The 20874-nt window shown below is 45.0% G+C and overlaps 1 protein-coding gene across 1 annotated transcript in view; it reads right to left on the reverse strand.

Moving 5' to 3' along the window:
- Window positions 1–20874, reverse strand: part of ANKRD55 (ankyrin repeat domain 55) — a 71595-nt gene that overhangs the window by 42816 nt on the left and 7905 nt on the right. Inside the window, exons 2-4 of the mRNA XM_065406672.1 lie at window positions 4059–4181; window positions 2933–3063; window positions 20–129 (exon numbers count right to left, since the gene is read on the reverse strand). Coding sequence (XP_065262744.1) covers window positions 20–129; window positions 2933–3063; window positions 4059–4181 — 364 coding nt within the window. The remainder of the gene's footprint in view (window positions 1–19; window positions 130–2932; window positions 3064–4058; window positions 4182–20874) is intronic.

A 20874-nucleotide genomic window follows, 5' to 3' on the forward strand; every position in this document is an offset into this window, starting at 1 on the left:
TTTTAATATGGGGGCTTACCTCACATTAGGCTCTGCAGTAGCAGCATGCAGTGGCAGTCTCCCATTTTTATCAGGTATGTTCTGCTTGGCACCATTTCGGAGCAGACTGACACAGCCTTCAAGCCACCCCTAGGAAAGAAAGTACTGAAGGTCAAAGAGGAACAGAGAAGATTTGGGGCCAGATCCTCAGCTGGTGTAATTCTGTTTACACCAGCTGAGGATGTGTCCCTTGGTTTCAGAAAAACATCCTGTTAGGGCTTCAAAGATGGTTCATGTTTGGTTCAAGTCCTGGATTGGTCCATCCATCCACTGTTGTAATTTTTAGTTCCACTGCATTTTGGCCTTTCTTTGGCTGTGGTGGGGCTGGAGGGCTGTTTTAAGATTTGCAGTAAACATGGCACTGAAAATGTTGCTAATTGCTGTTGTACTAGAAAGTCTTATGTACATTCCTGCATATGGATTTTAATTAAATGGGAGTCAGCCAAGAGCCTGAGCATTTGATCTCATTTTCTTTATAAGAGGTTACCACAGGTAGTAAATCGATATGAAAAGCCTGAGAATTGGAGTTATTTTAGGTTTTGCTTTCAGCAATTCCTTCTTGTTTTAGCAAGTGGCTTTTTATAGAGTTGAAATAGAAGTGTTATACTGAAAATGGCACCATCATTTATGGGGACTGGTCACTGACGGGAGTAAAATGCTGTACTGTCACCTTCAAAAACAAACCAAAACAAATGAACACTCTGGTTCTCACTGAGCAAAGTATTTTGGCATGTGCTTGAGTCCAAAGGAAGTCAAACGTGCTTAAGTGCTTTTCTCAAACTGGGGCCTCTGCAGGGTCACTCCCCTGCAGCTCAAGTCATCTGCCTGCCAAGCATGAGCAGTATTTCCTGGGGAGAGATGGAATGAGGGAATTAAAGCACCCTTGTGTTGCCCACTGATCAAAGTTTTGTTGCAGGGAAGTTTGCAAACTGGGCTAATTCCAGCACTCAGTTGCATTCATGCACACATGCTAGGGTTACCATTCGTCCGGATTCCCCCGGACATGTCCGGCTTTTTGAGCTAAAAATAGCGTCCGGGGGGAATTTGTAAATGTCCGGACTCCCCCCCCATGCAGAGCGCGCTCGGCTAACAGGGCAGCCGGACGGATGGTGCCACTTACATGGGGCTCCGACAGCCAGAGAGTGCCCCTCCTCCCCCCTGCAGCTGAGATCCCTCCCTCCCTGCAGTCCCAGATTGCCTCTGGCAGTCTGGAGCTCCTCCCCCGCTCCCCAGCGTGCCGGGAGGAACGGCTCAGGCAGTTCCTGAGCAAGCTCACAGAGACATTAGGCGAAGGCCAACAACAAGGGAGCCAGGGGGTCGGAGAAGGGACAGGGAGGTTCTGGAGGGGGCAGTCAAGAGATGGGGGGGGTCGGGAGTGGCTTTCTGGGGGTGGGGGTGTGGATAAGGTTTTGGGCAGTCAGGGTAAAGGTAGGGGGTAGGGTGCTGGGGGGCATTTGGGGGGGGTCTTAGGAGGGGGCAGTTAGGGGACAAGGAACAGAGAGGCTTAGGTAGGGGGTGAGGTTCTGGAGGGCAGTTAGGAGCAGGGGTCCCAGGAGGGGGCAGTCAGGGGACAAGGAACGGGGGGGGGGGTGTTTGGGAGTTCTGGAGGGGCTGTCAGGTGGCAGGGGTGGGGAGAGGGATCAGAGCAGTCAGGGGACAGGGAGCAGAGGGGTTTAGATGGGTCGGGAGTTCTGGGGGGGGCTGTCAGGGGGTGGAGAGTGGTTGGATGGGGCATGGGAGTCCCAGGGGTCTGTCTGGGGGTGGGGCGTGTGGATAAGGGTTGGGGCAGTCAGGGTACAGGTAGGGGGTAGAGTCCTAGGGGGCCAGTTAGGATGGGGGGAGGGTCTCAGGAGGGGGCAGTCAGGGGACAAGAGGCAGGGAGGCTTAGGTAGGGGGTGGAGTCCTGGGGGGCAGTTAGGGGCAGGGGTCCCAGGAGGGGGCAGTCAGGGGACAAGGAGCGGGGGGAGGGTTGGGGGTTCTGAGGGGGGGAAGTGGGAGGGGCAGGGGCGGGGCTAGGGCAGGACAGGGGCGGGGCTAGGGCGGGGCTCCTCCCATCCTCTTTTTTGCTTGCTGAAATATGGTAACCCTAACACATGCAATCCCATTGAAGTCAATCCTCTGGGCAGACATCACACCCAGATTCTCACTAGGTCTCATACTACATACAGCATAGAAACCACCACCCACAAATTTAAATCACATGTAGCACACTCACATAAGGCTCATGGATCTGAAATTTCCCCATGCATCCAAGTCTTACTCTCGTTGTCTCTTTAACGCTAACCACGGAAGTATATTACAATGATTCACTCTCCCTACCTCAGACACCTGATTAAATTGCAAAGGATCATGAGCCTAATCCTTAGGACATCCATGGGGGTTTTAGCCTATGTAAATTTTGTGGCACTGGTCACGCTATAACTTAATTAACCTTTTGGGGTGGGAAAGCAAATTGTCATCCTATCTTATGCCTCCTGTTTAGCCTTAGAGACCGTAAGGATAAGAAGTTCAGCTAAAACGGGGGAACTCTGAAGCCATGAGGCCAGCCTGAGTGACTGGAATGTTTTCCAGTCATTTATTTTTTTCAACAGATGTTTTTTCCCCCTTCAGGAAAAGAGGAAGGGAAAACACAGCATGTTACTAATCACAGGATTTTTTGAAAATATCTGGCAAAGGAAATGTCTATTCTTGAAAACAACACGCATATTTAATATGTTTGAACCGATTGCCCATTCTGATACTTTAGACACATTTTCTAGCTGAAAATGTCTCAGTGAAGCACTGTTCTTTGCACAGCTCTCTAGGACCACACAAGTCTTATTCTCAAAATTAGTCTATTACTTCACCCTCTTGCCCTCCCAAAGTGCTCTGTAACAGACAGAAGTCTTGGTACCATATATGTTGCAAGAGATAAACTGGTGCGTCCACAGGCATCTTGAGTATTAATATTTGCTCCCATCTTCAACAGCAATTTCACTGTATCGACTTGGCGTCCCGAAACAGCATGCATCAAGGGGGTACAACCTTGGGGGGGAAATAGATACTAATTAATTAAATAGATTTCACAATCTAAGCCTAATGTACTAGTTAGGATTTGAATTACGCAGTGTCTCATCCAGTTAGATAGTGCAAGCAGGTTAGCTTTTGCATATACCTTCCTTCTTTCCTGCCTGGGACCAGTATTTCTTCAGTATTTAAATGATTGGGAACCCTGCAATTTTCATGCTAATCCTGGGAAAATGCCACTGTGGTAAAAACTAGACTCTTGATTGAACACAAAATACTTCAAGGGACAAGCTTTCAAAGTTCTCTGGTTCAGATTCACTTGGAAAATACATGCCTGTAAAGACAACCAAGTAACTCAGATGGCACCATGTCAGGCATGGCACGAGAACCTGAATAGAAAAAAAGTATGCAGCTTCAAGCATAAAACAGGTAATTATACATGCAATTGCTCTTTTGGCAAGGAACTGCATATGTTACCATTTTATTAATTGTCTGTTTGTACCTATGCCCATATTCAGCAAGCACAAATAACTGCTGGTGTCCACTTTTTAAAATTTGGCCAAATGAGTCTTTAAGATGTCCACAAATATATATAATTTGGATTTGACTAGAATAAATGATTTCTCCATCCTCCCCTGAAATTTCAGCAACTTTCCAGTATTTCTCTTCCTATGACAAACAATATAAATTCATGGCAGAGGACTTTGTGTCTCATGTCCACTGTCTAATACACGGGATATTTTTATTTATAGGTAAATAAATAAACTTGTAAGGAGGAAGAACAATATTATTTTATGGCCATCCAGGGACATCCAAAAATGCATATTCCCAACGGATATCCCAAAGAAAATACCAATTTCCCGTTCTACTGCTCATAAAGGGGAAAACTAGATATAATTCTACTTACGATGTTTCACTAATTTTTAAAGTCAATATTAAAAATGGAAAAAAGATGATAGCTCAATCACATATTGTATTGATTAACCCATTGGGAACAATCTAAACAGTTTTACCCTCGCTGTCGCAGCATTCTAATATTGAAGGATCTTCACGAATCACTGCAGTCAGCGTGTTGACGTCGCCATTAGCAGCTGCTTGGTAAACCACAGTCAGGTCAATTTCTTCTGCCGAATCACCTAGAGACAGACACATTTAAGTAAGTATGTGGGGAAACTCTACAAATGATGAATGGTGAAAATAATCCCATTTATTTTCATGAGGCTGGGTTGACCACATAGCTCATGAGAGGTCCAACCAAAAATAGATCCAACCAATATGATGTTGCATTTGGTCATCTGAATCATGTTCTTCAGTATCAACAGCCTCCTACGAGTTCTCAGACAGAGTCACTGAGAAGTATGCACAAGCAATTTCCTGACGGGGCTAGGTTTCTGACTCAACTCATGAACGCCATATTAATTGCACAGAATCAAGTCTGGAGTGAGAAACACTAAGTTGTAAAAAAAGAAACCCATCAATTAAGTTATGACAAATTTCTCAAAAGATTAGCAGCCACGTATGTATGTATGAATGATATAATGTAAGTTAAGGATACAGGTATTTTCAGTTTCTTTATTACCTCACCACAAAACATGAAGTGGAGACTATGCTCTTGTTTCCTCTGAAGTATTCTGATCCTCCTCCAGGAAATATAAGTGTTTGCAATTTCGACGTTGGTTTTAAAGGCAAATAGTGTTTAAAACAAGGAAGTGTAAACTGGCTGGTGAAGATCAATGAGAATTGTATAATCCTCATTTTCTCTTTGCATTCTATAGTGCCAGGTGGTACAAAAATGCTGATTTAAAACTGAAGTAACATATTCCGACAGGTGATCCTGATGATAGTTTGCAAACTGACATGGACATTGGTCCAATTTAAAATAAGCTTCCCTGAGGGGTGAAGGTGGGGTGGCTGGTGAAGAAAGCATTGGAGCCATCTCTGCCAGAATGCCATCAGTGCAAAGTTCGCCTGTGCAGGGGCTATGACACTGGCGATCGCCAGCTGCTTTAAGGCCACTTTGGACCATGGCCATGCAGAGTGGTCTTAGTTTGCTGGAGAATCCAGCCAAGTACCATACAGTACTTCTGTAACTCCCAGGGATGTGAGACTTAGGGTATGTCTACACTGCGAAATTAGGTCGAATTAATAGAAGCCGGTTTTATAGAAATCGGTTGTATACAGCCGATTGTGTGTGTCCCCACATAAAATGCTCTAAGTGCTCTAGTCGGCGGACCGCGTCCACGTACCGAGGCTAGCGTCGACTTCCGGAGCATTGCACTATGGGTAGCTATCCCAGAGTTCCCGCAGTCTCCGCCGCCCATTGGAATTCTGGGTTGAGATCCCAATGCCCGAATGATGCAAAACAGTGTCGCGGGGGTTCTGGGTACATGTCGTCAGGCCCCTCCCCCTCCGTCAGAGCAACGGCAGACAATAGATTTGCGCCTTTTTACCTGGGTTACCTGTGCAGACAACATACCACGGCAAGCATGGAGCCCGCTCAGCTCAGCTCACCGTCACCATATGTCATCTGGGTGCCGGCAGACGTGGGACTGCATTGCTACACAGCAGCAGCAGCTAACTGCCTTTTGGCGGTAGACGGTGCAGCATGACTGGTAGTCTTCATCGGCGATCTGGGTGCTGGCAGCCGTAGGGCTGCATTGCACCAGCCCTTGCCTTTTGCCTTTTGGCAGTAGATGGTTTATTACGACTGGTAACCGTCATCGTCGTACAGCAGTGGCTGGAACTCCGTATGTCCCCCAGTCCCCCCAGTCATATTCTGCTGCTTTCACAATGACGATGATGGCTATCAGTCGTAGTATGCCATTTTCTGCCAAGCGCCCTGTTGGATCATTGCACGTTAGCAGAGTCTTCCCTGAGCAGCAGATCGTGCAATAGGCCTGAAGGCCATCGTCATCATACAGGAAAAATGTGGCTATAACTGCCAAGCGCCCAGTATTTGCTGCCAAGCACCCAGAAGATGCCGAGGGCTATCAGTCATGCTGCACCGTCGTCTTAAGATGTAAAAAATAGATTTGTTCTGTATTCATTTGCTTCCCCCTCCCTCCGTCAAATCAACGGCCTGCTAAACCCAGGCTTTTGAGTTCAATCTTTGGGGGGGGCCATTCTGTGTGACAGTTGTTTGTGTTTCTCCCTGATGCACAGCCACCTCTGTTGATTTTAATTCCCTGTACCTGTACGCCATGTCGTCACTCGCCCCTCCCTCCCTCCCTCCCTCCCTCCTTCCCCTGGTCCGTCAGATACTAGTTTCGCGCCTTTTTTCAGACCAGACGCCATAGCTAGCACTGGGATCATGGAGCCCGCTCAGATCACCACGGCAATTATGAGCACTATGAACAGCACGCGCATTGTCCTGGAGTATATGCAGAGCCAGAACATGCCAAAGCAAAACCAGGACCAGCCAAGGAGGCGATTGCAGCGCGGCCACGAGAGTGATGAGGAAATTGACATGGACATAGACCTCTCACAAGGCATAGGCCCCAGCAATGTGGAAATCATGGTGTTCCTGGGGCAGGTTCATGCCATGGAACGCCGATTCTGGGCCCGGGAAACAAGCACAGACTGGTGGGACCGCATCGTGCTGCAGGTGTGGGACGATTCCCAGTGGCTGCGAAACTTTCGCATGCGTAAGGGCACTTTCATGGAACTTTGTGACTTGCTTTCCCCTGCCCTGAAGCGCCAGAATACCAGGATGAGAGCAGCCCTCACAGTTGAGAAGCGAGTGGCGATAGCCCTGTGGAAGCTTGCAACGCCAGACAGCTACCGGTCAGTCGGGAATCAATTTGGAGTGGGCAAATCTACTGTGGGGGCTGCTGTGATCCAAGTTGCCAGGGCAATGAAAGACCTGGTGATATCAAGGGTAGTGACTCTGGGAAACGTGCAGGCCATAGTGGATGGCTTTGCTGCAATGGGATTCCCAAACTGTGGTGGGGCGATAGACGGAACCCATATCCCTATCTTGTCACCGGAGCACCAAGCCACCGAGTACATAAACCGCAAGGGGTACTTTTCAATGTTGCTGCAAGCCCTGGTGGATCACAAGGGACGTTTCACCAACATCAACGTGGGATGGCCGGGAAAGGTACATGATGCTCGCGTCTTTAGGCACTCTGCTCTGTTTCGAAAGCTGGAGGAAGGGACTTTCTTCCCGGACCAGAAAATAACCGTTGGGGATGTTGAAATGCCTATCGTGATCCTTGGGGACCCAGCCTACCCCTTAATGCCATGGCTCATGAAGACGTACACAGGCAGCCTGGACAGGAGTCAGGACCTGTGCAACTACAGGCTGAGCAAGTGCCGAATGGTGGTGGAATGTGCATTTGGACGTTTAAAAGCGCGCTGGCGCAGCTTACTGACTCGCTCAGACCTTAGCGAAAAGAATATCCCCATTGTTATTGCTGCTTGCTGTGCGCTCCACAATATCTGTGAGAGTAAGGGGGAGACATTTATGGCGGGGTGGGAGGTCGAGGCAAATCGCCTGGCCGCTGATTACGCGCAGCCAGACACCAGGGTGGTTAGAGGTTCACAGCAGGGCGCGGTGCGCATCAGAGAAGCTTTGAAAACGAGTTTTGTGACTGGCCAGGCTACGGTGTGAAACTTCTGTTTGTTTCTCCTTGATGAACCCTCCGCCCCCCCCCCACCCGGTTAACTCTACTTCCCTGTAAACCAACCACCCCACCCTCCCCTACCCTCCCCCCTTCGAGCACCACTTGCAGAGGCAATAAAGTCATTGTTACTTCACATTCATGCATTCTTTATTAATTCATCACACAACTAGGGGGATAATTGCAAAGGTAGCCCGGGATGGGTGGGGGAGGAGGGAAGGAAAAGGACACACTGCAGTTTAAAACTTTAACTCTTATTGAAGGCCAGTCTTCTGATGCTAGGGCAATCATCTGGGGTGGAGTGACTGGGTGGCCGGAGGCCCCCCCACCGTGTTCTTGGGCGTCTGGGTGAGGAGGCTATGGAACTTTGGGAGGAGGGCTGTTGGTTACACAGGGGCTGTAGCGGCGGTCTCTGCTCCTGCTGCCTTTCCTACAGCTCAACCATACGCTGGAGCATATCAGTTTGATGCTCCAGCAGCCGGAGCATCGACTCTTGCCTTCTGTGTGCAAGCTGACGCCACCTATCATCTTCAGCCCGCAACTTGCTCTGTTCATCCCGCGATTCAGCACGCCACCTCTCCTCTCGTTCATATTGTGCTTTTCTGAAATCAGTCATTGACTGCCTCCATTCTGCTGTGCTCTGTCAGCGTGGGAGGACATCTGTAGTTCTGTAAACATGTCATCACGCGTCCTACGCTTTTTCTTTCTAATCTTCACTAGCCTCTGTGAAGGAGAAACATTTGCAGCTGGTGGAGGAGAAGGGAGAGGTGGTTAAAAAAGACACATTTTAGAGAACAATGGGTACACTCTTTCACGTTAAATTTTGCTGTTCACATTACACAGCACATGTGCTTTCGTTACAAGGTCACATTTTTCCTCTTATACTGAGGGCCTGCCGGTTTGGTGTGAGAGATCACGCACGCAGTGCCAGGCCACAGATTTCAGCTTGCAGGCAGCCATGGTAAGACACAGTCTTTTGGCTTTTTTAACCTTCTTAACATGTGGGAATGGTTTCAAACAGTAGTGCTCTCATTTCCCATACCAAGCACCCGTTGGGTTGGCCATTTAAAATGGGTTTGCAATGTAAAAGGAGGGGCTGCGGTTTCAGTGTTAACATGCAGCACAAACACAACTAACTCCCCTCCCCCACACACCCAATTCTCTGGGATGATCACTTCACCCCTCCCCCCCCACCGCGTGGCTAACAGCGGGGAATATTTCTGTTCAGCAGAGCAGGAACGGGCACCTCTGAATGTCCCTTCCCCTTAATAAAATTGCCCCATTTCAACCAGGTGACCGTGAATGATATCACTCTCCTGAGGATAACAAAGAGCGATAAGGAATGGATGTTGTCTGCATGCCAGCAAACACCGGGACCATACGCTGCCATGCTTTGTTATGCAATGATTCCAGACTACGTGCTACTGGCCTGGCGTGGTAAAGTGTCCTACCATGGCGGACGGGATAAGGCAGCCCTCCCCAGAAACCTTTTGCAAAGGCTTTGGGAGTACATGAAGGAGAGCTTTCTGGAGATGTCCCTGGAGGATTTCCGCTCCATCCCCATACACGTTAACAGACTTTTCCAGTAGCTGTACTGGCCGCGATTGCCAGGGCAAATTAATCATTAATCATTAAACACGCTTGCTTTTAAACCATGTGTAATATTCACAAAGGTACACTCACCAGAGGTCCCCTGTGTGCCCTCAGGGTCTTCGGTGAGTTCGGGGGTTACTGGTTCCAGGTCCAGGGTGACAAACATATCCTGGCTGTTGGGGAAACCGGTTTCTCCGCTTCCTTGCGGCTGTGAGCTATCTACATTTTCTCCATCCTCCTCTTCCGAACCCTCTTCCCTGTGTGTTTCTCCAGTGAGGGAGTCATAGCACACGGTTGGGGTAGTGGTGGCTGCACCCCCTAGAATGGCATGCAGCTCCGCGTAGAAGCGGCATGTTTGCGGCTCAGCCCCGGACCTTCCGTTTGCTTCTCTGGCTTTGTGGTAGGCTTGCCTTAGCTCCTTAATTTTCACGCGGCACTGCTGTGCGTCCCTGTTATGGCCTCTGTCCTTCATGGCCTTGGAGACCTTTTCTAATATTTTGCCATTTCGTTTACTGCTTCAGAGTTCAGCCAGCACTGATTCATCTCCCCATATGGCGAGCAGATCCCGTACCTCCCGTTCTGTCCATGCTGGAGCTCTTTTGCGATCCTGGGACTCCATCACGGTTACCTGTGCTGATGAGCTCTGCGTGGTCACCTGTGCTCTCCACGCTGAGCAAACAGGAAATGAAATTCAAACGTTCGCGGGGCTTTTCCTGTCTACCTGGCCAGTGCATCTGAGTTGAGAGTGCTGTCCAGAGCGGTCACAATGAAGCACTGTGGGATAGCTCCCGGAGGCCAATAACGTCGAATTCCGTCCACACTACCCCAATTCCGACCCCCTAAGGCCGATTTTATCGCTAATCCCCTCGTCGGAGGTGGAGTAAAGAAACCGGTTTAAAGGGCCCTTTAAGTCGAAAGAAAGGGCTTCGTCGTGTGAACGTGTCCAGGCTTAATTCGATTTAACGCGGCTAAAGTCGACCTAAACTCGTAGTGTAGACCAGGCCTTAGTTGTTTGTAAAACACCTCTGTTACAACACTCTGCACTATTTAACTGCACTTAAAAATGAAAGAATAAAAAGTATGGATTAACATATCTTCCTTGCACAATCTAATACTGAAGAATGAAATCCTGTTTGCTCCAAAACTTTACTTTGCAGATTACCACAAGTGATGTAGTTACACTGGAAGCGAACCACAAGCAGGGCTTTGCACCTAATATTTTCAAATAATCAGACCATTTGTCTGTTATATCTGTGACAAGATGGTCAATATAGTATAGTGGGTCCTGCGCTTTTCTTGGTGGTGAGGGGGGGCTAAAATACCACCCCTTACCCCTGCTCTTGGGGCACCGAGGGCCCCACTAGTGGCCCAGGAAGGTGGTAAAGGAGGGAAGCGGGGGAGGGGTCTGGGTTTGCTCCTCACTCTGAGTCCCAGCCCCTCTCAACCCTTGCAGGTTCTTACCCTCTTCCCCCTAGGATAGGAGTACCTTCAGTCCTTAAACGCTGGGGCAGGGTCTCCCTTATTCCGGTTTTCTGTTCCTCCAAGTCTCACGGCACACCTCCAAGCTCCAGTCCTCTTTCCTTCCCCCTGACTGCCTGAAGCAGGGAGTTTTATTAGGTTTCTAACAGGGCCTTAATTGATTACAGGTGCTCCAATTAACCTGTAGCAACCCTCCCTAGCCTACAGGGAACCACGCCTTAATTAACCTAGGGTTTATATACTTCCCTTCTACCACTTCCCACTGCTCCCTGGCCCTCCTGTATCACATATCATAAGTAACCAGCTGTAGTCTTCAAACAAAAATTTTTGCTTCCAGGGTTCTCTTGATTGTGCTCCATGTGTCATTTTATTCTAGCAGCTGGGTTTTTAATTCTGTTTCCGAAAGGCTGGTAAATAGAGTCTACCCTTACCAAAGTGAATGGTTGGTCATTACTTTGCCTATGCCTGCATTTGGATTTCATGCAACCGTAAGTCCTGCTTACATATTACTGCCATGCATAGATTAGAGTCCTAAAAGGATTGTGTGCCTGGCAAGGAAAAAGTAAAAAGCAAAAAACAATCATGGGTTGACTAGAGAAATTACTTAATTTAGCCAAGTGCAATCCTTCAGAAAAAAATACGTTTAAAATTAATCATCAACATCAACTCATAGAGAAGGCAAACAAAAAGGCCTCTATGGTTACTCAGGGATAACAGCTTGGTCAGAGGAAAAGTCTAGGAGTCTCATTTCAGAGGAGGTTACACTAGTTTCATGAACAGTTACAGAAGACCAAGTGCAAAGCAGTTGCTTATTAGCAATAGTTGAGTTCTGCTTCAATTACAACGAACTTCACCAGTCAAAATGTTTTGAAAATGCAGGTGAAAGTCTCTTTTCATCTAATTTACTCCTTCATTTCTGGGAATCTTATTTGTTTTCATGTTGGGATTCTTTTGGAATTTATCTATAATTTCACTGGTGGCCCTTATTCCAAAAGGCAGCTTTGTCTCATTAGACAGAGGTTGCAGTCTCTGTGACATCTATTACTGAACTATGAGCACACTCTTCTGTACCAGTGATGAGGAAAAATAATGTCCAAGTAAATTTCAATAACAATGAAAACAAAGTAAAAAAATTCATGTTTTTAATACAGTATTATATAAGCTTAAAACTAAAAAGACTCCTAATTCATCATACCATGATGAGATTTTCAAGTGTGTTATAATCCAAAAGTGTAGCGACATAGTTGAAAGTCACTGAATCTGTGACATTCTCACTCCACTCCCAGAAATAGTTAAAAAAATTCAGCTATCTGTACAAGAGAAAAAGTAAATGATCGATAGGCATAGTCAGTCTCTCTCTCTCTCTCTCTCTCTCTCTCTCTCTCTCTCTCTCTCTCTCTCTCACACACACACACACACACACACACACACACACACACACACACACACACACACACACATTCATTTTGGTGAGAATGTGGCCTGTTATCTGAATAAATAAAAATTATGATTAACTCCCGTATTATTATACGTTACATTTTCAAGGTTAGGCGTGGGTGTCTAACATGGCATATTAGTATGTGCTTTATTTATATACACAAACAAGTTCTTTTCATGCCCACATAGCCAGTAGGTGCCTATCTGTCCATGTGCATGTGCAAATACCTTATTTGTGTATTCACACTGAATATTTGCAAATGAGTTGAAGGGTACATGTACGATTGCTTGGTCCTAACTTTGAAAATCCCACCCAATATCTTCCCTCAGCCACCTGCCAAATCTACACTTCATGAGATGGCACAAACACCAGTTGGAGCCTGAAGTTGTGAAGAGTATTCCCAGTTTACATACGTTGCATATATGTTGTTTATAGGGCAAATTACTAGAATACTTCCAAGGTGTGAACATGTAACTCGTTTCATCAGCAAAAACAACACCATTTAAGTAACATGCCAACGAGTCAATTTTAAGTCTTTTTTTAAGGAAAGAAGTAGTTTAAGAGCAAAATTGCTTCATGATAAAGCTAAATTAAAAAGCTAAATAAGTGAGTTCCTCACTGAAAGTTATTTCACTTAACACTGACATGAATTCATCTGAGCCTTCTGTCATTTTGGTAACTTCTTTTCTTCTCCCATTATCTCTGGTATTCAGCCTGTACGCATGAGAGAGGGAGAATGAGAACAGACTGGCTAGACTATATAGTGCATGTGATATTGCCTGATTTGAGGGCTATAAAACAGCCATTGTTCTTTCTTGAACTCAGACTCAGACTTTAAGGCGACAAGGAACCATCATGAGCCTGACCTCCTAAACATTGCACAGATCTTCACCTACCCACTCCTGTAATAGACCTATAACCTCTGGCTGTGTTACTGAAGTCCTTAGATATTGAGTTAAAGACTTAAAGTTACATAAAATCCACCATTACCCTAGTTCAAACCAGCAAGTGCTTGTGCCCCACGCTGCAGAGGAAGGAAAAAAAAAAACAGGGTCTCTGCCATTCTGACCTGGGGAAAATTCCTTCTCGACCCCAAATATGGTGATCAGTTGCACCATGAGATCCACCAACCAGACACCTGGGAAAGAATTCTCTGTAGTAATTCAGAGCCCTCCCCATCTTCAGACATTGGAGGTATTTGCTAATAGTTGTGGAGGGACAATATGCCATTGTAGGCAACCTCATCATACTATCGCCTCCAGAAACTTATCAAGCTCAGTCTGAAAACAAGTTAGGTTTTTTGCCCCCACTACTCCCCTTGGACAGCTCCAGAAGGTTCCAGAAGGTCCCCTTGGAAGGTTCCAGAACTTCTCTCTTCTGATAGTTACAATCCTTTTTCTAATTTCAAGCCTAAATTTATTAATGGCCAATTTATATTCATTTGTTCTTGTGTCAACATTGGCCCTTAACTTAAAAAATTCCTCTCCCTTCTCCCCAGTGTTTATCCCATTGATGAATTTATACATCCTCTCAGTCTTTGTTTGGTTAGGCTAAATATGCCAAGAACCGTAAATCGCCTCTCATAAGGTAGATTCTCCATTACTTTGATCAGCCTAGTAGCCCTTCTCTGCACCTGTCCCTGTTTGAATTAATCTTTCTTAAACATAGGAGACCAGAACTGCACACAGTATTCCAGATGAGATTTCACCAGTGCCTCATATAAGGATAATAATACTTCTATATCTCTACTGGAAGTACCTTGCCAGATGCATCCTAGTATTGCATTAGTCTTTTTCACAGTCGCATCACATTGGCAGCTCATAGTCATCCTGTCATTGACCAATACACCCAGGTCTTTCTCCTCTTCAGTCGCTTCCAACTTATACATCCTCAGTTTATAGCAGAAATTCTTGTTGTTAGTTCCTTGTACCTGCAGGGATCAGGTGTTACTGGCCCTGTGGCAGCCTCTTTGGCCCTACTCCTATGGACCTGCTCTCTCATTCACCAGCTGGGAGTGCTGGAGCTGTCCCCAGGCAAGAGCCATTCAGCAGCACAATGGCCTCCCCAATTGCTAGGGGCTTGCCCTCCTCCTCACAGTACTAACCGGGGGTGTCTTCTCTCCCCCGCCAGGTCCTCAGCCTTCCCTGAACCTTGTGCCTGCAGGGTTCAGGTGTCAGTCACCCCGTGGCCATGCAGGGAGCCCTCTGCAGCTCCGTTGTCATGGCTCTGCTTACTCGTTCATCAGCTAGGAGTATGGGCAAGAAAAGTTCAGAAGGGGATGATCTCTCCGATAGCTGGGAGCTTGTCCTCCTCCTTGCAGTCCTGACAGAGATCTTTGGTCTGCTGGGCCAGGACCGTAGCCTCCCCTCACCCTGTGCCTGGGTATCTTGGGCCCCTTGGCCATGCAGGGAGCCCCTGCAGCCCTGCCCTAACCCTAACTCCAGCCCTATCCTCCTTAATTTCTAGCACCTGTAAAAATAAAGATAGTTAAAAACTGAAACCAAATCTATATTGATCGTCAAAATTGAAAAACAAAACAAAAAAAACCCAACCCCAAACCCAACCTCCCCCAAATTCTGCCAACCCTACTTATAATGTAATAAATGTTGCTAGGTAACACTTTACGTCTTCACAGTACAACACCCCTCAAAGCCTCACAACACCTCTGTGAAGTAGATAATTATTATTATTTCTATTTTACAGAAGGGGGCACTAAGGCAAAGGGGGCCGGGATATTTATGCTTAGAAAGGATTTCAGGATGGGTCCAGAGAAACCAGGTTGTTTGCCCAAGCCCACAGATGGCATTGGTTCCAATTCTAATGAAAAATAAGCATGTCCTCCACTGGCCATGAGTAATTCTTACAGACAAATTATATCTTTGTGCATTTCAGAGGTTTTACTGGGTGTCTATTAAAGAGCCACATGGGGTATATTTCCTAGTAGTTAGAGTTTCTTTCACTTCAACTAATCTGCTTTTGAAAGTGTACTAGATCTAATTATTATTACCCAAACTTCTGACATATCTAAGTAATCTTTCATGCGGCACAGTGAATGGCAATTTCATTTTGCACGTTAGCAAAATTGCTGGGAAATGAAGATGAGCATTTATGAAGCTCTAGCATTAAGATGTTAAATTGGACTCTGAATGTATTTTCAATTTTAATCTCCTTCTTCAGCGCTCAGTAGCATCAACATGTCTCAGGCCATTTCAGAATTTCCTTTGCAGTCCCCTATCATTTATTGACACAATGATTAAGGATGTTTCTGTATTTTCTTTATGATCTCATACTGAGTTTTTAAATAAACTTTAAAAGAGTGTAAGCCTGAGAGTGAACTGCTTTTACAATACCAAAAAAGTGCATGTGAACATGTCTTTCTGAACCTGCTCTCCAACACAGTTCAAATATTAAATAAAAATATTATATACAGTCCAAACTCATCCCCTTAATGCAGTCTATTTTTATTAACATAGAAGTTAATAATAAGATAAAGTTCAGCTCAAACTTTCTCTCTCCTTCTAGGGTTCCTCCATTCAACCTGTGTAGCTCCCACCCTAGAGCTTCTATGTCTAGAAAGCCCTCCCCCCCTTCCCTTATATCTGGTAGGGTAAGGAGCCATCTTTCTCAGTAAGTCAACAGAACTCTCCTACCCTTTCTCCACAGGCTCACACCTGCTATTATGGTGTGATGTTTTAGGTAAATGCTGCTGGCCTGTTACAGTCTGGTCTTTAAGGTGTGTCTACACTACAGCTGGAAACAAGCCTCCCAGACTAGGTAGACAGACTCACGCTAGCAGGGCTTGAGCTAGCATGCTAAAAATAGCAGTGTGGACATTGAGGTTTGGGCTCTCAAGCCCACCTGACCCCTTAGGCTTCAGAGCCTGAGCTCCAGCCCGAGTCACAATGTTCACACTTGCATCTGAAGAAGTGAGGTTCTTACCCACGAAAGCTTATGCTCCCAATACTTCTGTTAGTCTTAAAGGTGCCACAGGACCCTCTGTTGCTTTTTACAGATTCAGACTAACACGGCTACCCCTCTGATACTTGACTGCTATTTTTGATGCACTAGCTCAAGCCAAGCCAGTGTAAGTCTCTCTATCTGGGCTCGGAGGCTTGCTTCCAACAGCAACGTAGACATACCCCTGGCACAACAAAGTAGCCGCTTCAGTTATGCAATAGATCTCAGGCCTGATGCTCAGTTACAATACCAGAGTGACATAAGCTGACCAGCTACCTTAAGGCCCATTAGTGTAACTGAGGGTCAGGCCCTTAGTTCTTTAGAGTGAAGTTTGACAGGCCACTGGACTACAATGTGAGCAAAGGAAGGTAACAGAAAAGTGATGTTTAAGTAACGTGAATGGGAGGAGTTGACCAATGGAAAGGGAATCTAAGTTAAGGGTGGCACGGCCTTATGCACATAATTTTCTGTGCTAACATAATTACATTTGAAAATTGTTTGTAGGCTAAAAAAGTCCAAGCAGCTTTAAAGAAGCCCGTTCAAACCATTTACTAATATACAAACAAACGATTATTATTATTTCCTGGATGGATACATGATAAAACGTCTTTAAAATATTTTAAAATTATTTGACATACAAGTACAATCCATGATCCTATGTGGTCTCGGCTCCGTTCCCATTAGCTCCACATTATAATTTCCCATCCAGCATAATTCCGCACACATGACCTTCTCTCCTTAGGAAACAATCATCATTCTTACTTTTAAAACTTGGCTACCATGGAGACTGAATCAACCCTCACCCTGAGAAAAGTTAGTCTGTCACACTCAGGGTTAGTGCTTATAGTCTTGGTAGGTTTAGACAGCTGACATGAAATCTGCCTCCAAAAATACAGACCCTCCCATTCCATTACTGTTAAACTGAGACTGAAGCCCAGGCTGTTTTTCTTTCAGTTAGTCTCTTAAATTGCACATTTTAAACAACTTATAAATAAAAATTGATAATTTTACTTTAAAATCCCGTTAGTAGTGGAAGAGGAATGTTCTGGGGTTGGTAAGTAGATATTGAGCCTTTGATCTGTAGGTCACAGCTTTCAAGATAGCTGGGATCAGAAGTGACTAAGAGCCATTACTGTTTGATGGATGCTCAGCAGCCTACCAGTATGTGAAATAATGGCAGTGGTTTCAGTTCAGTGTCCAATAATAGACAGATTTCCACATTACGCAAACCACTATCACAACTGGTAATCTTGGCAGAGAGGCCAAGACTTGATTGTGTCGTGGAGATTAGTTCTAATCTCTTACTCCAAGAGGAGTATCCGTTGCATTAGGTTTGAGGCAAATTGGCAGGGCAGAGAGGTGACGCTTATGTTACTGGTACCCCTGCTGTATCTATTCTGCAGCTAGTCGGGGAATTCCGTCTTGAGTGCTGTCAGTGGGAGTCTTTCACAGTTATAAATGGTTGGAAACTTTATGGGGGTGGCAAGGGGAAGAAACTGATGGAACAAAGGAGCAGGATCAATTTTTTTTGTGAGGATAACTAATGAAATTGGAGTATTTGTAGCCTGGGTGCTCACCTGGGATTTTAAAATTGCATACACTTTGCATACGCAAGTTTTATGCAAAAATCCTCAAGCTTTATACAATGTAGGCAGGCCTACTCTTGGCAGAGACATGGAGTGATCCATCTAGAAAAGGAAGCCAAATTCTCTAGTCCTTGAGTATGTGAGGCACTTACTCTGCCACAGAGCAATAAAATGAAAGCAATAGAACATTAATATTTAAGTTACAGCAGGTGGCTCTTAGATGCACTTTCCCACATAAGAAAAACAAAAACAAACCTTCCTATCCACAATAACCTAACCTTGCCATCCCAATCCCCATAGCAACATCATAGCAACCTCCTTCCCACCCCAGGAGAGCCAGAGAAATATTCAGTGACACTCTCTCCCCTTTTTCCCCCTCCAAAAAATATTGACTCTACTGCTGTCAGTGGCATAGGGCTCTTCATAAGATTTACATAGCCCAAAGCTAGTAAATCCTAGCACAAGGCTTGGGGATAGGTGGGGAATCCTTAACCAATAACAGGAATGACTAAATGAGCATATTATGTATTCCTAACTGCATCGAAGCCATAATATATCATTTGACATACATTTTAATGAATGCTAATTCCATTGATTTGATTTCAGAAACTTTTGCATCACAGACAAGTTGAACTATAAATGCTCTCTTTGCTAAGCTCACCTAATTTTTTTTTGCATACATGTCACCGGGGCCGGCTCCAGGGTTTTGGCCGCCCCAAGCAGCCAAACAACAACAACAAAAAAGCTGCGATCGCAATCTGCGGCGGCAATCCGGTGGAAGGTCCTTCGCTTCGAGCAGGAGTGAGGGACCGTCAGCCGAATTGCCGCCGAATAGCTGGACGTGCCGCCCCTCTCCGAAGTGGCCGCCCCAAGCACCTGCTTGGTAAGCTGGTGCCTGGAGCCGGCCCTGCATGTCACTAGGAGGTAACTGACAGACTAAGAAATTGTGTCAAAACGGGGACTAATACTGCAGTCAGGTAACATATCACCCTTTTCATCTCCTTTTGTAAGTTGTTTACAGTACCAGCTTGTGGATTTTTATTGTACGTTTGGGGTCACATCCTCAGCTGGAGTAAACAGACTGTGATGGCGCAACACCAATTTACCCCAGCAGCGGAGCAGGTCCTCAGCATTCAAGTGTCTTTACCTAACTTAATTTGCTTTCTCACTATTCTGTTAAAAACACCAATAAATGCCACATTTGTTTCATCTAAGCTGACTGTTAGGCTGTTTTATCTGGGAAATTACTGTCTGGCACTGCTGAATGGAAGCTGTCCCTCATCTTCTGGGAAGCACAAAAGGTACGTATGGGTCAAGTGGTAGGAGAAGCCTGTAGTGTGGCTATACATAGCACTGCCACAGAAAGAGCTGCAGGTACCATTGTGGGCAAAGAGCCAAATGATGTATGGCTACAGGATGCTGTCATAATTACAAATCTGTGTTTAGTTTAAAAAAACCCACTTCTAGTGTATCTTTAATGTTCAGGAAAAAGGAATGTTAAAAGTTGACATTTCTGTTCAGCATTTCTGAAATATGTAGTAGTGTTCCACAAGGATATAATTTCTTTCAAGACATTAAATACTAGCAGTTTGTTCTGAAAGGAGGTATATAAAATACATACAATATGATCTTAATGTAGTGTTTTACAAGGAATGTGTTATGTGCATGTGATCTTTTTGTTAGACTAGACTTTAGTTGTTAACATCCACAAAGAATTGCTGGAGCTAAATGTATATGATCTTACTGACAACAAGACATTTATACATTATTAATTACAGTATTATTATTAGCGATTGTAAAACAGGAAAGTTGAAAATCCAGGTGTTACATGTTCAATGTTGTGAAGAATTATGTATTTTTATTATTTGCTTTCCCCACCATCAATAAGATGCTGCTTGGTCTCCTCATAAAGACCACCAGTGTCTGGCAGATAGTGAAGTATGTCATATCAGGCTCACTTCACAGCAATTCAACATGAACAACAGTGCTTAGCAACAAGCGTCCATCTCCCCCAGCCCTTTGATGCTTGAAGTAATGGGACATGCTTTCCTTTCTGGCTGTACTGTGATAACCTGTTTCATGAATGTTAGTATTCTCTTTGGCCCTCCAGCAACAGCTAATTAATACTCAAGTAACAGCATGTAGTGTATGAATACAGAATTCGGAAATCACTTAATTCTCTTATTTTATGGATTTGATTATTTAAAACATCCTTGTGTTATTCAGACCTGTGAGTTAGCAACATAAGAAAGAACAACTTATTAATGTAGAGACCAATTGTATGGATCCAGAAAAAATTGGACTTTGTCTCGATACATTTGGATAAAGAATGCCAAGATAGGTCAAATAATACCTCTCTGCTTTTCCCCTCCCTCTTCCTATCCCCTCTCCCCCAGTTCCCTTCTCTCCTTCCCTGCTTATTTTTTTTTTTTTGGTATTATTGTTACCACCACCCTAACATGTTATGTCTGTGTAACATTTTCCAATTTTATATTGACTGGTCTCACAACTTTGACAAGTTGCATAATTTTATTGATATCCTGTGAAATGTGGGGCATTTGGTAACATATACAAGTTGTGGGCCTTTTTGTTATTGTTGTATTTTTTGTTGTTTGTTTCTTTATGAAAATAAATAAAAACACACCCCAACAAAACCATCACTGTTTGTGCCAGAATAGGGACATGACAATTTCAATCCAGAAAGATAAAATTCTTGTTGCAGAGTCCTGAAACTACATGTTGTTCTTTGGGATTGTCATTTTGAAAGTGAATTATACCTAGAAGACAGGAGTGCAATATTTGATTCTGTGCTCCATTAGAGAACCCCCCAAAGTCCTGAACCTAAACATGATGTTTATTCACCGTCACATTGTTCATGCAGTTTCTGTGTTCAGTCTTTTCCCCTCCTCTCCCAAGTTTCTGTTTTTCTTATTTAGACTAGAAGCTCTTTGAGACTGGTGCTCACTCGCTTGTACTGTATCTACAGCAATGGGACTCTGATCTTGGTTGGTTAATGGTGCTGCCATAATACAAATAAATTATAATAAGCATTACTATCTGAGGGAAAGACAGCAGGATTTTCAAAGCCCAAATATTTTGTGCTTAAACCTGTAGTTACATGCAACAATATGTCATTCTGAGACAATCTAACAGA

The sequence above is a fragment of the Emys orbicularis genome, chromosome 6 (genome assembly GCF_028017835.1).
Source record: "Emys orbicularis isolate rEmyOrb1 chromosome 6, rEmyOrb1.hap1, whole genome shotgun sequence".
Lineage (NCBI taxonomy): Eukaryota > Metazoa > Chordata > Testudines > Emydidae > Emys > Emys orbicularis.